This window comes from Pelodiscus sinensis, chromosome 1, assembly GCF_052426305.1.
Source record: "Pelodiscus sinensis isolate ZL-2025 chromosome 1, ASM5242630v1, whole genome shotgun sequence".
Taxonomy (NCBI): Eukaryota; Metazoa; Chordata; order Testudines; family Trionychidae; genus Pelodiscus; species Pelodiscus sinensis.
The window spans coordinates 232,045,415-232,059,659 of record NC_143052.1 but is presented as its reverse complement, the minus strand read 5'-3'; the positions used below and the strand labels follow the sequence as shown (position 1 = coordinate 232,059,659).

The 14,245-nt window shown below is 40.5% G+C and overlaps 1 protein-coding gene across 1 annotated transcript in view; it reads left to right on the top strand.

Moving 5' to 3' along the window:
* Positions 1-14,245, top strand: part of GABRA5 (gamma-aminobutyric acid type A receptor subunit alpha5) — a 93,256-nt gene that overhangs the window by 13,240 nt on the left and 65,771 nt on the right. The window contains exons 3-4 of the mRNA XM_075916457.2: positions 1,847-1,914; positions 2,026-2,246. Of these exons, the coding sequence (XP_075772572.1) occupies positions 1,847-1,914; positions 2,026-2,246 (289 nt within the window). The remainder of the gene's footprint in view (positions 1-1,846; positions 1,915-2,025; positions 2,247-14,245) is intronic.

Below are 14,245 nucleotides of genomic sequence, written 5' to 3'. Positions count from 1 at the left end.
TGAAAATCTCTCCTGAATAAGGATTGCATAGGAAGCTCCATTGTGAGACCATAACATTACCTATAAGAAATGGGGAAGCTCTTACACCAGTAATACTGTGGATCTTATCTGATGCCCTAGGCCTTAAATAATGTATTTATTTAGTTATTTGTGTATGTCCTAAGAAAATCCAGTCTCCAAAAGCCCTCTGAAATCTTTACAGTCATTTTCATAGGATTCAAATCAGGTTTGGGTCAGGTTGACCTATGACAAATTCTTCTAGTCATCACTAAGAATTTGTGTAGTTGAATAGATTTTTCTTGTTCTTTTTGATAATATTGCCTTACAATGTGATGCCTGACTTCAGCTTTCCAAATATTTTAAGTTCCATAATTGAAAAATAACATGTACGAACCCGTCAGAACAAATCAAACATATTTTATGAAGTATGACTGACAAAAATCTCTAGAAGAGGTAAAAATTAAAAATATCCTTTTCTGTGATCAGCTAGATGTGATAAAATTGTATGTATACACCTACTCTGTAGCACCTATATCTGCTATTTTAAAATGTCAGTAATTAAAATTGCATCCATCATCCCTGCTATTTTGATCTTGACCAACCCCTCTACATATTTCTCCTTTGTCTTCTCCCCACCTTCTGCACAGGCTTACTCTCCCTATTTTGTTTTTTCAAATCTTTTTACAGCCTGATTTACACTCACTTTGCTGCTCTTCTCTTCATTCTGATCAAGGTGTTCTCCTAGCTGCTTTTTTTCTTTCAGACATTCATGCACACATCCCATATTCCTGGAGCCCCAGCCCTCTCCCAGAGTTGGTCCACCATCTGTCCAAGTCCTTTCTTAAAAAATAGTATTTCCATAGCCCTCTCTGCAGAGAAGTATTAATAATCCCATGGCTGAAAGTGATAACCAAAAAACAAGGCAAAAAAGATATATCCAAATGAAATTAAGGGAACTAACAGATCATGTTGTGTATTTCAGTGTTCTTACACAATGCTTACTATTTCAAAGAGTTCTTTCTTTCTTTGTGCAGGGAGTTATCTATGAATAGTTTACACTCTTTAGGATAAATACTAGGGGAGCTGATTCACTATTGCCCTGTGTCTAGTTTAGTCAGTTATATCAAACTGTGATGTGTATGTACAATGCTACCATTCTGATTTTGCATGGATGTAATTGATTTCTAAAGGGATAGAGGAATGCCTTTCAGGAATCAGGCCTTTCATGCATGTCTGTAGGGCAAAGTTACAGTCAACATTCATATATTTTGTATTTTAGAAGACTTTCCACACCTACTCTCACCACCATGCCACCACTGAAAAAATGGTACTTGGGCTCTTTGCTCATTTATGCTGGAAGGTCGGCGTAAGGTATGCAACTCCAGCTACATAGGTAATGTAGATGGAGTAGACATACCGTAAGATGAGCTTGGTGCTGTCTCCACAGTGGGAGGTCAATGTGCAAAAACGCTCCCATTAGCTTCCCGAACTCCTAGCAAATCAAGGAGTAGTGGAGCCAACCAGGGGTGCCCTCAGCATTTGATTTAGTGGGTCCTTACTAGACCAACTAAATTGAACGCCATAAAATTGATCTCTAGCACAGCAAGTGGAGACGTGGCCTTAAAGTATTAACAAAATTCCCTGCTCAAAAAACCATTAAGGCTGGGATAGTCAAAGGATCCAAAGAGTTAGGCACTCAAATCCCATTGAATTTCAAAGTTTTGGGCTTCTTAGAAAATGCTGGCCTAAAATAACAAATGTAGTTGTTAATACAAAAATGAATACCTACAGAGTGTCTGTTTGTTATAGCATTTACTGATTCAGGCTCTGTATCTCTTTATTGCAGAGAGAATAACTCAGGTGAAAACAGACATCTATGTTACCAGTTTTGGTCCAGTGTCAGACACAGAAATGGTAGGTTATAGCATATGGATCCTAAATCAGTACTATTTATGTTGTTAAAATAACTGTAAAAATGATTATTTTTTGAGACACATTATTAACATGACTGGTTCTTTATGCCAGGAATACACCATTGATGTATTTTTTCGACAAAGCTGGAAAGATGAAAGACTTCAATTCAAAGGACCGATGCAACGTCTCCCTCTTAACAACCTGCTTGCCAGCAAGATATGGACCCCAGATACTTTCTTCCATAATGGTAAAAAATCTATAGCTCACAACATGACAACACCAAACAAACTTCTACGCCTTGAAGATGATGGCACCCTACTCTATACCATGAGGTAAAGATTTTTCTGATTTCTTCTTATTTTTACTCCCTAGTAGCTTTACAATTGCTTTTTTGGAATATCATATTTTTCTCACAATAGAGTCAACTAAGTAGATTTTTTGCACATTTTTATGAGAATACCAAGAGAAAATGGAAAGCATAATCACTGCCTATAACTACTAATTAATTTGCAGCTTCTGAACAGAGCTAATGCTGAAATATTTCCTTCGGTGAAATGGAATGCATATTCTCAGTGGAATTGATGATTCAGTCCTACTGTTTTATGTAGACCTGTACTCTCTTATTATTTGTGTTTTCAACAGCTCTGCTGATGAGATTTGAGAGAACTGTCTTAACAATCAAAAAGTTAAATCTGTCTCTGGTATAGTACATCTTGAACTCTTAAAGCTTCTGTTTATTTCTAGTTCTAATTTAGCTAAAGGACAAGCCATCACTGGAATAAAAGCCTTGCAGGTGGCAGATACAGCATTACAAAGCTATTAAATGAATTCCATTTTAAGACAAAGCTGGTACATTTTTTTAGTCTGAGAATCAGATCTGTGTGTGAACTTTTCCAGACCTTGCTTCTTATCTGATCTGATGGTATTATGAAGCCTTATCAATTCTTAACCTAGATATTATATCAGAGATTATATCAGTAATATCAGCATAACCTACTTTATTTGAAATTCTCCTAATACAACTCCTACATTACTGAAGCCTGCTTTGTTTGTTATAAGTAATTCATCTGCAGTAATTAAGACTGCTTTGTGTCTGTAACAGGGCTTTCATTGAAAGTGTAGTCATACGAACAGCACTTAAGAAGCGATTTAAAAAAATATAGAGAAGAAAGTGTTTATTCTAAGCTCATCACATACGAGTATCTGCCAGATTTAAGCAATGCCTAAAAATCTCTAATGCCTAACTTTTTGAAAAGAACAGAAAAATGTAGAAATGACCAGGAATTAAAAGAAAGAAGAAATAAAAGTCTTTGTACTGTAATAAAGGTATTTAAAACAAACCAGCACAACTAAATAACCAATCCCATACAGTTTCAGAGGGGTAGTCATGTTAATGTATAAGTGGAAAAACATAAAAAACAACAAATAGTCTTACAGCACCTCAGGGACTAACAAAACATGTAGATGGTATCATGAGCTTTTGTGGGTACAACCCACTTTTTCAGATGAATGAAGTTATTAAAGATCCAGTTTCCAGATAAATAGCGGATGGGGGAGGGGAGTTAAAAAAGGAAAAGGAAGGGGAAAAAAGGAAAAGAGTAGTTAATTAGAGTGTCTATGCTACATGAAACTGAGAGGCTACATCTAGATTACAAGCCTCTTTCGAAAGAGGTTTTTTCAAAATAATCTTTTGAAAAAGCCTCTTTCAAAAGAGAGCATCTAGATTACAGCCAGTACTTTTGAAAAAGCGAGCTGCTTTTTTGAAAGAGAGCACCCAGGCAGTCTGGATACTCTCTTTCAAAAAAGTACAGTTTACATTCAATAACTCCTTTTTTTGAAAGAACACTTTTGAAAAAAGGTATTATTCTTCATAAAATGAGGTTTTGTGCGACCAAAAAAACTTCCATGTTCTTTCAATTTATTTTTGAAAGGATGTGGTGGCAGGGGAAGTTTTTTCGAAAAAAGGCCACTTTTTTCGAAAAAACCCTATAGTCTAGACATACCCATAGAGAAGGTACTAAGTGTTCTTAACTTCATTTACAAGTTTGATTCCTTCAACAGAGGTATGAAAAAAGATTTTGGGTGGATGGCTCCCTACATTCCACATCATAATGACATAAAAACCAAACTATAGGTACTTAAGAATACTTAGTACCTTCTCTATCAGCTTCATGTAGTGCTTATTCTTTTCCCTTTTTTTCCCTCTTTCTTTTCCCTTCTTTTTCCTTCTCTCCTCCCGCCCCCATCTGCTATTTATTTAGAAACTGGACCTTTAAAAACTCCATTAATCTGAAGTGGGTTGTGCCAATGAAAGCTCATGATACCATCAACATGCTTTGTTAGTCTTTTTTTTATGTTTCAGGGGAAGAGGGAAAAAAGGAGCAGAAATAAATTTTACTGTTTATAACATAATAGGGATTGGAATCCATCTCTTTTTAAACAGCCTACATTTGACTTGATGACAATTTAAAAATTTAAAATAAAGCTTTTTTGTCATCCTATTGTAAATGCCATCCTACTGAATCCTAGGCCAGGAGAGTGTGCGTATAATTTATAATCAGATCAAGATGTCTCTGAGGCACTGTGCTACATTAAGAGAGTCAGCTCTTCCACAACGGGCATTTTTGAGATACATTTCAGTGTCAGAAATAATATGTAGTAACTAATCCCTACAGAAATGGCTAATAGCGTAAAATGTCACATTTGAAAAGAGTGACAAGAAGAAAGCACAATGTGTGTCAGTAGGTAAAGTTACACCCCTCCCAGAGCTCTCAACCCATTGTAGGCAATGACAAAGAAATCAGTCTCCGGGGGAGTAGAGCATCTTCCATTTGTAAACACCAAAGGGTATGAACTTCCCATGGGAAATTTGAACTTTACTAACAAAGTGCTAGAAATGCAACTATGTCCATGTTATCCTGGAAAGCACCACCCGAATACCCTAGAAGAGCCTGCTTTGGGAGGGGAGGAGAGGCGAGAGAACTCACTGACTGAATGCTCTTAGTTGTCGCTTACCACTCCACACTGAAACCCATAGGAGGTACCATCAAACCATTAAAACCCACATTTGATGGGGACCACATGCTTAAAGAAACTTTACTGAACCCCTTCTTCTGGACTTCAAACAACCCTTCGGTATCCCAAAGCTCAAAATCAGAAGTGCTCCCCACAGACAGGCACACACCAACACAAAGCACCACCAGATCCTGCTAGAACAATTGGTGTAGAACCTGTAAATATATCTACATTGCTAAGATGATCAGTATCCCCACAACACACCTTTCAAGATTCATGAGTCATACACATGCCTTTTACAACAAATGGTGTGCCTCATCTCCCATACCCTAATTACATCTATGTGGACTATACATGACAATCACTTCAATCTTGAATGAACTCATGCAAAAAAAAAAAAAAAAGAAGATAAATGACAAAAACACCCTATTAAATGTGAGTGAACACTTTTTCACAAAGTCTCAGAAGGGCAGCCATGTTAGACTGTATCTGCAAAAACAATGAGGAGTCCCGTGGCATTGAAAGCTTATGTCCTAATACATCTGTTAGGGACACGTCTAGACTACATTCCTCTTTCGAAAGAGGAATGTAAATGAAGCAAAATGAAAGTGCAAATGAAGCACGGATTGAAATATCCTATGCTTCATTTGCATATTCACGTCCGAGCGTTTTTTCAAAAAAGGGTTTTTCAAAAATGAAAGTGCAGTCTGGATGGGGTTCTTTCGAAAAAAAACCCAAAACCTTTTTCGAGAAAACTCCTCAGGAGTATGGGTTCTTTTGAAAAAGGTTTTTTTTTTCCCAAAAAACCCTGTCTAGACTGCACTTTTACTTTACATCATTGACTTTTCACAAGGCGATCACTCTATATCCAAGCTCTCCAGTCATTATGCTCAAAGGGCACCGGCAGAATTTCTGCAATCCTGGGAGCTTAGAATCATAGAATCATAGAGTTGGAAGAGACCATAGAAGGCCATCAAGTCTAGCCCCCCACCCAAGGCTGGACCAATCCCAATTAAATCAACCCAGCCAGGGCTTTGTCAAGCCGGGACTTAAACACCTGGGCTACGTCTACACTGGCCCCTTTTCCGAAAGGGGCATGCTAATTTTACAGGTCGTAATAGGGAAATCCGTGGGAGATTTAAATATCCCCCGCAGCATTTAAATAAAAATGTCCACCGCTTTTTTCCGGCTTTTAGAAAAGCCGGAAAAGAGCGTCTACACTGGCCCCGATCCTCCGGAAAAGGGCTTTTTTCCGGAGGATCGGGGCCAGTGTAGACGCTCTTTTCCGGCTTTTCTAAAAGCCGGAAAAAAGCAGCGGACATTTTTATTTAAATGCCGCGGGGGATATTTAAATCCCCTGTGGATTTCCCTATTACGACCTGTAAAATTAGCATGCCCCTTTCAGAAAAGGGGCCAGTGTAGACGTACCCCTGTAGGGATGAAGACTCTACTGCTTCCCTAGGTAACTCATTCCAGTGCTTCACTATCCTCCTAGTGAAATAGTTTTTCCTAATATCCAACCTGGACCTCTCCCACTGCAACTTGAGACCATTGTTCCTTGTTCTGCCATCCATCACTACTGAGAACAGTCTTTCTCCAGCCTCTTTGAAACCTCCCTTCAGGAAGTTTAAAGCTGCTATCAAATCACCCCTCACTCTTCTCTACTGCAGACTGAATAGACCCAACTCCCTCAGCATCTCCTTGTAGGTCAGATGCTTCAGCCCCCTAATCATTTTGGCTGCCCTCCGCTGAACCCTCTCCAATGCATCCACATCTTTCCTAAAATTGGGGGCCCAGAACTGGACACAGTACTCCAGATGTGGCCACACCAGAGCTGAGTAAAGAGGAATAATCACATCTCTGGATCGACTGGCAATCCTCCTCTTAATGCAACCTAGTATGCTATTAGCCTTATTGGCTTCAAGGGCACACAGTTTACTCATGTCCAGCTTCTCATCCACTGTCACCCCCAGGTCCTTTTCTGTAGAACTGCTTCTTAGCCAGTTGGTCCCCAGCCTGTAACAATGCTTGGGATTCTTCCATCCCAAGTGCAGGACTCTATACTTGTCCTGTTAAACCTCATCAGATTTCTTGTTGCCCAATCCTCCAATTTGTCTAAGTCACTCTGGACTCTATCCCTTCCCTCCAGTGTGTCTACCTCTCCCTCTAGCTTAGTGTCATATGCAAACTTGATGAGGGTGCAATTCATCCCCTCATCCAGGTCATTAATAAAGATGTTGAACAAAGCTTAAATCCATAACTCTGCTGAACACCAGACTCCATGGACTCAACAGGGACAATGATTTTATGATTCAGTACAACAGTTTGTCACACACATCCTGTGTGCTATTCCAATTGCCTACTTCAAACACCTTATGCATACCAATCTAACCCTCAGTTGCCCGCTTCTTTTCAAGCCATGGCCTACAGCTTGTGTTACCCCACGGTATATGCTCAGCAACCTGTACCTAGCTGATACACTCTGCTTTATTTTCCCAGATCAGAAGAAGAGCTCTCTGTAGCTCAAAAGCTTGGACGTCCCACCAACAGAAGTTGGTCCAAAAAAAATATTACCTCCCCTACCTTGTCTCTAGGGCTTGGTCTACACAACAACCAGACAGCTGGTGCTGGCCCATGCCAGCTGACTCAGGCTCATGGGTCTGTGGAGCTGTTTCATTGCTGTGTAGACATCTGGACTTGAGCTAGAGCCCAGGGTCTGGGACCCTCCCAAATCACACCACAGCAAGGCTCTACTTTGAACCAAGCTGTCTAAACAGCAATGAAAGAAGCTCTGTAGCCCAAGCCTGAGTCAGCCAGCATGGGCCAGCAGCGGGTTTTTCTTTGCTGTGTATACATAACTAAAGTCAGCTGAAATGGACCGAGGACAAATTCCACCCTATTGTAACTCCACTGTTATTTCATTTAGCCCTTAAGGTTTGGCAGCAAAGTGCAAGCTGGGAAGCTTCTTACTGGCATAGCTGCATGAAAGGCCAAAAGGCCATTTTAAAGTTATCAGTAGAAAGAAACCTGAAGCCAGATGCACCTCTCTGGTTCTGTAGTGGGGGAAACATGACTCTGTGGCTCCAGACTATGGAGCGACTTCTCTTCCAAGTCCTGGGTCTGGGAATCCAGGAAGAAGGGAGGGTATTAAGGGCTGGAGCGATGGTTGCATTCCCCCAAAAACCTTGGGTGTGGGCGAGAAAAAAAGGGGAGTCAGAATAGTGGAAGGGAAGGACACAGCTTCTCTCTTTGCTACGAGCATTCCCCTCTACCCTTGTAAGGATCCTTTTTTATACTGTGCTGTAACCTCTACAGACCTGTTTGAGAATACCAGCACAAGATAAATGGTGAGTCAGCATTAACAAGCAAACATTTCCTCCTAGATATTATGTAATTCCCTCTCCCCACTCCTCTGTGTCTAGGGGTGTCACTTTGGGCAGTTAGGGGCCTATCAGTGGTGTGGAGGCACAGGGCCTCAGCATGAGGATAAGCCTTGCTTCTTGTGGCCTCCACCAGGGTATGTCTTCACTACCACCCTAGTTCAAACTATGGTGGTAGTGTAGATATACCCCCAGATCTTCTTGGCTGTCGGTGGTCTGTGAATTTTCAGGCAAACCTCCTGACAATGTAGGGTGCTTTTCCCAGCCATCTCCGAGGAAGAATTGGAGGTAACGAATGGAGCTTCCCAGTCTGCACACCAGCAATAATCTGTATATTCAGAGAATCAGGCCCTCTGTCATGGCTGGAGATATCTGAACCACTTTTATAGCCTTCCACGTAAGTTGTCTGAATGATTACCAAAGAGGAGAGGGAAGAGAGCAATGTGAGCCATGCCTTGCAATCTGTTTTGAATTCCAAATGTATAGTATTTAATCAGGTCAGCAAGGCTTCGTCTACACTGCACAGTTATTTTGGAATAAGCTATTCTGGAATAGTTATTCCAAAACAGCTTATTTCAAAATATCACATCCACCCTGCAGGGGAGCTTCAAAATTAGTCTGAGGTAGGCGTCTCTACTGTAGACTTTCTATTTCAATGTAGAACCCCAGGAGGAATAACTTAGAATGGCTCTGGTGAGGGGCTATTTCGAAATAGCAGAAGTGGAGCAACTACATTGGTCCTGCCTTGAGGGCGGGGGGCTGGACTCGATGACCTCTTGAGGTCCCTTCCAGTCCTATTATTCTATGATTCTATGATTCTACACACGCCTTATTTTGAAATAGCTATTTTGGAATAGGCATTATTCTTTGTAGAATGAGGTTTACAGAAGTCGGAATAAGCCGCCTGTTTAAAGAAAAATATTTTGAAATAACGGAATATGCTGTGTAGATGCTTGCATAGTTATTTTGGAATAATGGCTGTTATTCCAAAATAACTTTACCGTGTAGACACACCCTAGGGGTACGTCTATACTAGCTTGTTAGTTTGAGCGAAGTAGGGTAATTAGGGCAAGCGGAGTTGCAAATGAAGCCCGGGATTTAAATATCCCAGGCTTCATTTGCATGTTCCTGGGCGCCTCCATTTTTAAATCCCCCTTAGTCCGAACTCCGTGCCCGCGGCTACATGCAGCACAGAGTAGGTAGTTCTAATTAAAGATCCTAATTCGAACTACTGTTACCCCTCACGAGGAGTATGAGTTATGCCACCATATTAACAGATATGATGCTTTATTTTAATAGCCTATACACAGTAATAGGACCACATGCAAACTAGTACTCCCCCAATCACTTCCATTTAAATGGAAAGCAATTATATAATTATATTAATTTCAAACTTCCAGCTTTAGAATTTTTGAAGAAATATATTTTCACTATGATGAAAATACATTATTTGAATTTTGCATTTTCTATTGATAGGAGTCTAGGACAGAAATAAACAAAGTATTTAAAGTTTTCCCAGTGAAATATTAAAATATGCTTCTATGCATACATGCTATCAAAGTCCCTTTACATCACAATAAAACAAAAATATACTATATATACTGATTTTACATAATAATTACTTTACAGCTGTGTTCTATGCAGTGAACACCTGAAATAAATTTTATGTTGTAAGGTTTATGTTGTACAAACTCTGGTCATCTGAAGAAGTGGGCTGTACCCACAAAAGCTCATGATACCATCTACATGTTTTGTTAGTCTATAACAGGATATCTCAACCAGTGGTACGAGTACCCTTAGGGGTACTCAAAAGAAGTCTGGGGAGGGGGGAGTATGTCAACACAACTGAAATTTGGAGAAAACAGAATTTTTGTTTTAAGTTTTACAGCACTTTATTATTTTTGTACTTTTTACACCCAAAAATTTCATCGCTTGCCCAGCTACGATTAAGTTTATTAAACAAATGTGTTGCAATGGTAAAAATAAATTTTGTGTGTCTGAAAACTGTAGGTACTCAGGGCACTCATAATTTTTTTTTTAAAGGGCTACTTTATTAAAAAAAAAGTGTAAGAAATTCTGGTCTACAAAGTGCTAGCAGATTATTTGTTGTTTTTTAAGTTTATCCAGATCATACAATTAATGTTGCAAATCCTATTTCTGCCCCTCGGGGGCAGTATTGTCTTCTTAATGAGAGGAATGGGTTTACATTTGCTAAAAATGCATCTTTTCTTCTGTTGGTCTATATATGATTTTGTAACTTTGTGAAAGCAGGAAAAAAGTTAATTTTTTTTTACTTTTTTAAAAATCAGATACTCTCATTATACCAGAAATAAAAATACAAGGTAGATATGTGGAAATATGTGAAGCTCTGGCCTTACGTAAAGCTTTTGAAAAATAGGAACAGCAGTTAAGTAAGCTTTATTCCATACAAAACAGTTAAATGAGATATATTATTTTTACAGTGGGAATGGAGTATAAAGAAAGAGGAGTTTTGGTAAACTGTCAGAATTAAACTTCTACAGTGAAATGGTGGGAGCGTAAAATCTGCATTTATAGCCAAAATGTGAGCAAAAGTAATGTGTGCAAAATGTGTACCATTGAATTTCTGACATTCTTAGAAAGTTATAATCATTTCATAAACTGCCTATCTACTCTTGTGCAAATTTGAAAATATATAAATATTGTTATTGTTCATGGAGGCCACATAAAATTCAGTAATGTGGAATATGTATAACTTAAATATCCACTTGATGGCAGCATAACCACATTTGTTGTTACTATTTACAGAAGAGGTATTAGTGCTCAAAACATTTTATGTAACATTAAGTTCAAAAGTACTGATTTTATTTGTATAATGCTCAGGAACATTTTACTTTATAATCTATGCTTTCATAAAATATTGTAATGCAAAATAAGCATATTTGTAAACTGTATAGATACTACAATTAATAGGAAGTTATCCAGTTCTTTTCAAGATTTTCTTTTTTAAAAAACAAAAGAGCTTATTCAGTCAAAAGTCTTGCTTTGTGTGTGTGTGTGTGTGTGTGTGTGTGTGTGTGTGCGGGTGGGTGGGCATGGGTGGGTGTTTTTGTTCTTTTTTCTTTTTATATAGACATCATTGCAGGACCTATTCCAGATATTATCAATTCACAGCTGTGGATTTCATTATATGGACCTAACTGTGGGAGTCCTTAGCAGAACTGCACTTTAGAAATACAGGCCAGAGTTTAGGCAATAGCTAGTTATATTGAATCCCTTTTGTTCAATCAGTGTAGTTTGTTCTCATCAATAAAGAGACTATATTTACATCTGTGTTTACATTAGAAGAATGTCTGGCCAGTGATTTGGGAGCTGTCCAAATATAAAAACATTCAAAACAAGCAAACCAAACCAAGCCAAGCCAAAAAAATTTCAGTAAGTCTCAAAATAAGTTAATTACATTAATTTCCTCTCTTTCCCCCTCTTCCTATGCCTCTATCCATTGCTTCCCTTTCATTCATTTTCAAGGCTCTATCAGTTGCTTCCTCATTGTTAGACAAAATCAATTTTCCCAGGGATCCAATCCTTTAGGCTATGTCTACACTACCAGGTTAGTTCAGAATAAATTATTTCAAAATAATAAGTCCTGAAATAACTATTTTGAAATAAGCTCATTCTTCTTCACAAGCAAGAGTTATTTTGAAATAACAAGCCCATTATTCCAAAATAACAGGGTTGGTAGGGTAGACACTCACCTTGTTATTTCAAAATAACTCCCCAATGTAGACATTCTCTTACATCAATGGTTGTCAAACTTTTTGGCCCATGGACCACGTGGCTCAATGTCAACCTTTCCGCGGACCACCGGTTGCTAATGGAAACTCACTGTTAATTACATAATTACACCCAAGCCATTTTGCTAGTACTGCAGCTAGAGAGACTGGTTTAATTTAAGTTATTAAACAGATTAAGTGCTTTAACTTTCTCATGTTAGTTTATCAAACTTCATTTTAAATAAAATAAAATATTAATTTATGTTCAACACAAAAGGTTTCAATGTTTTCTTTATTTATGACAGAGATGGGAACCTTTTTTTGTTTCAGGGGCCACTGACCCACAGAAAAATCAGTTGAGGACCACACAAGTGAGAAGCAAAAATACTCCTCCAACAACCCACAATCCTCACTGATGTGGCCCCCAACTGAGATACCTCACTTTTCTGGTGTTCCATCCCCATGGGGTGAGGTGAAGGGAAGGGACGTGGAGGACTGAGGTTCAGGGCTTTCCATAGGCTAGATTTACTTTTCTGGGGTTCTGGAGTTAGTGGATTTTATGGACCCCCTTCATCTGTTGGGTGGGGAGAAAAATAAGGGGTTCAGTGTTGGGACAGGGCTGCCAGTGAGTGGGATAGGGATGGGGTGCAGGATCTGTGAGGAAGGTAGGGTGCAGAAGGGAGTGAAGGGTATAAGGTCTGGGATGGAGGTAAGGTGCAGAAGCAAGATGGGAGTAGGGTGTCTGGCCAGGAGGAGTGAGAAGGAATAAGGGAGGAGCAGAAGCAAGGAGCAACTGTGGATGCAGGAGCAGGGTTGGGGTAGATGTCTCGTCAGGAGGGAGGGTGCAGGACCAGATTAGGGGTAGCGTATTTGACCGGGGCAGGGAGTGCTTACGGCTAAAGCTAGGGGGCAGAGTGGCTGAAGAGGTTCAGGGAGATGGGCGGCAGGGTGTCCCTTGGAATAGGGCTGGGGTCAAGGTGGCTCGCGGTGTGTGTGTGTCAGGGAAATGGTGGGACAGGGAGTCTGGGCATGGCACAGAAGGGCAGGGGTGAGTGGGTAGATGACCATGGGGTTTTGAGCCCTGCAGGGGATGGGGTTCCGCAAGGATCCAGTCTTTGGCATGCTGCCCTCAGACCAAGTCCTCATTGGTGCAGGGCCCCAAAAGGCTCCCACCTGCCTCCTGCATGTGCACGGTCCTCAGCATCACCTCCTCTCACCACTGCCGGGCACGGTACAGCCCAACCTGCTGCCGGGAAAGGGGGGGTGCCAGCTGCTTGTGCACATGAGTCTGCTCCACTTGACTGAGCTCTGCACAGCCTAACCTGCTGCCTGCCCCACAGGTCCAACCAAAGGGCACACTGCTCTTACCATGGTGGCAGCACTCCTCTATGTTTAGATCCGTGGCTCACATGGGGGAGGGTGAGTTTTCTTTCTTCACCTCCTTGCTGGCTGGCCGGAGCTGCTATTGCAGCCTTGCAGCCTTGCAGCTGCACACCGACCACAAGGCTGCAGTGGCAGTGTGGGCTCCCTGCTGTATGGGAAGGTGAGCCCCCACCCTGACCACCTGGGAGGCGGCTGCAGACTACTAGTGGTACATGGACTGCACTTTGAGAACCACTGCCTTATGTCAATTGTGTAGCTTAAGTTGAAATAGCTTAATTCAGTTTTTGGCACTTAAGTCGAAGGAAGAATACTTCCTTCGACTTCCTTTCTCCTCGTGAAATGAGGGTTACAGGAGTTGGAGTTAAGATGTCCTCCAGATCGACATTATTTCCAAATAATGGCTTGCGGTGTAGACACGCTCCTTGCTTTTTTGGAATGACGTCAGTTATTCTGAAATAATACTGCTGTGTACACATATTGGCTACGTCTACACTGGCCCCTTCTCCGGAATAGGCATGCTAATTTCAAACTTTGGAATAGGGAAATCCGAGGGGGATTTAAATATCTCCTGCGGGATTTAAATAAACATGGCCGCCGCTTTTTTTCCGGCTTGGGGAAAAGCCGGAAAAGAGCATCCAGACTGGCGCGATCCTCCGGAATAAAGCCCTTTTCCGGAGGATCTCTTATTTCTACTTTCAATTTCGAACTTTGGAATAGGGAAATCCACGGGGGATTTAAATATCCCCCGCGGGATTTAAATAAACATGGCTGCCGCTTTTTTTCCGGCTTGGGAAAAAGGAA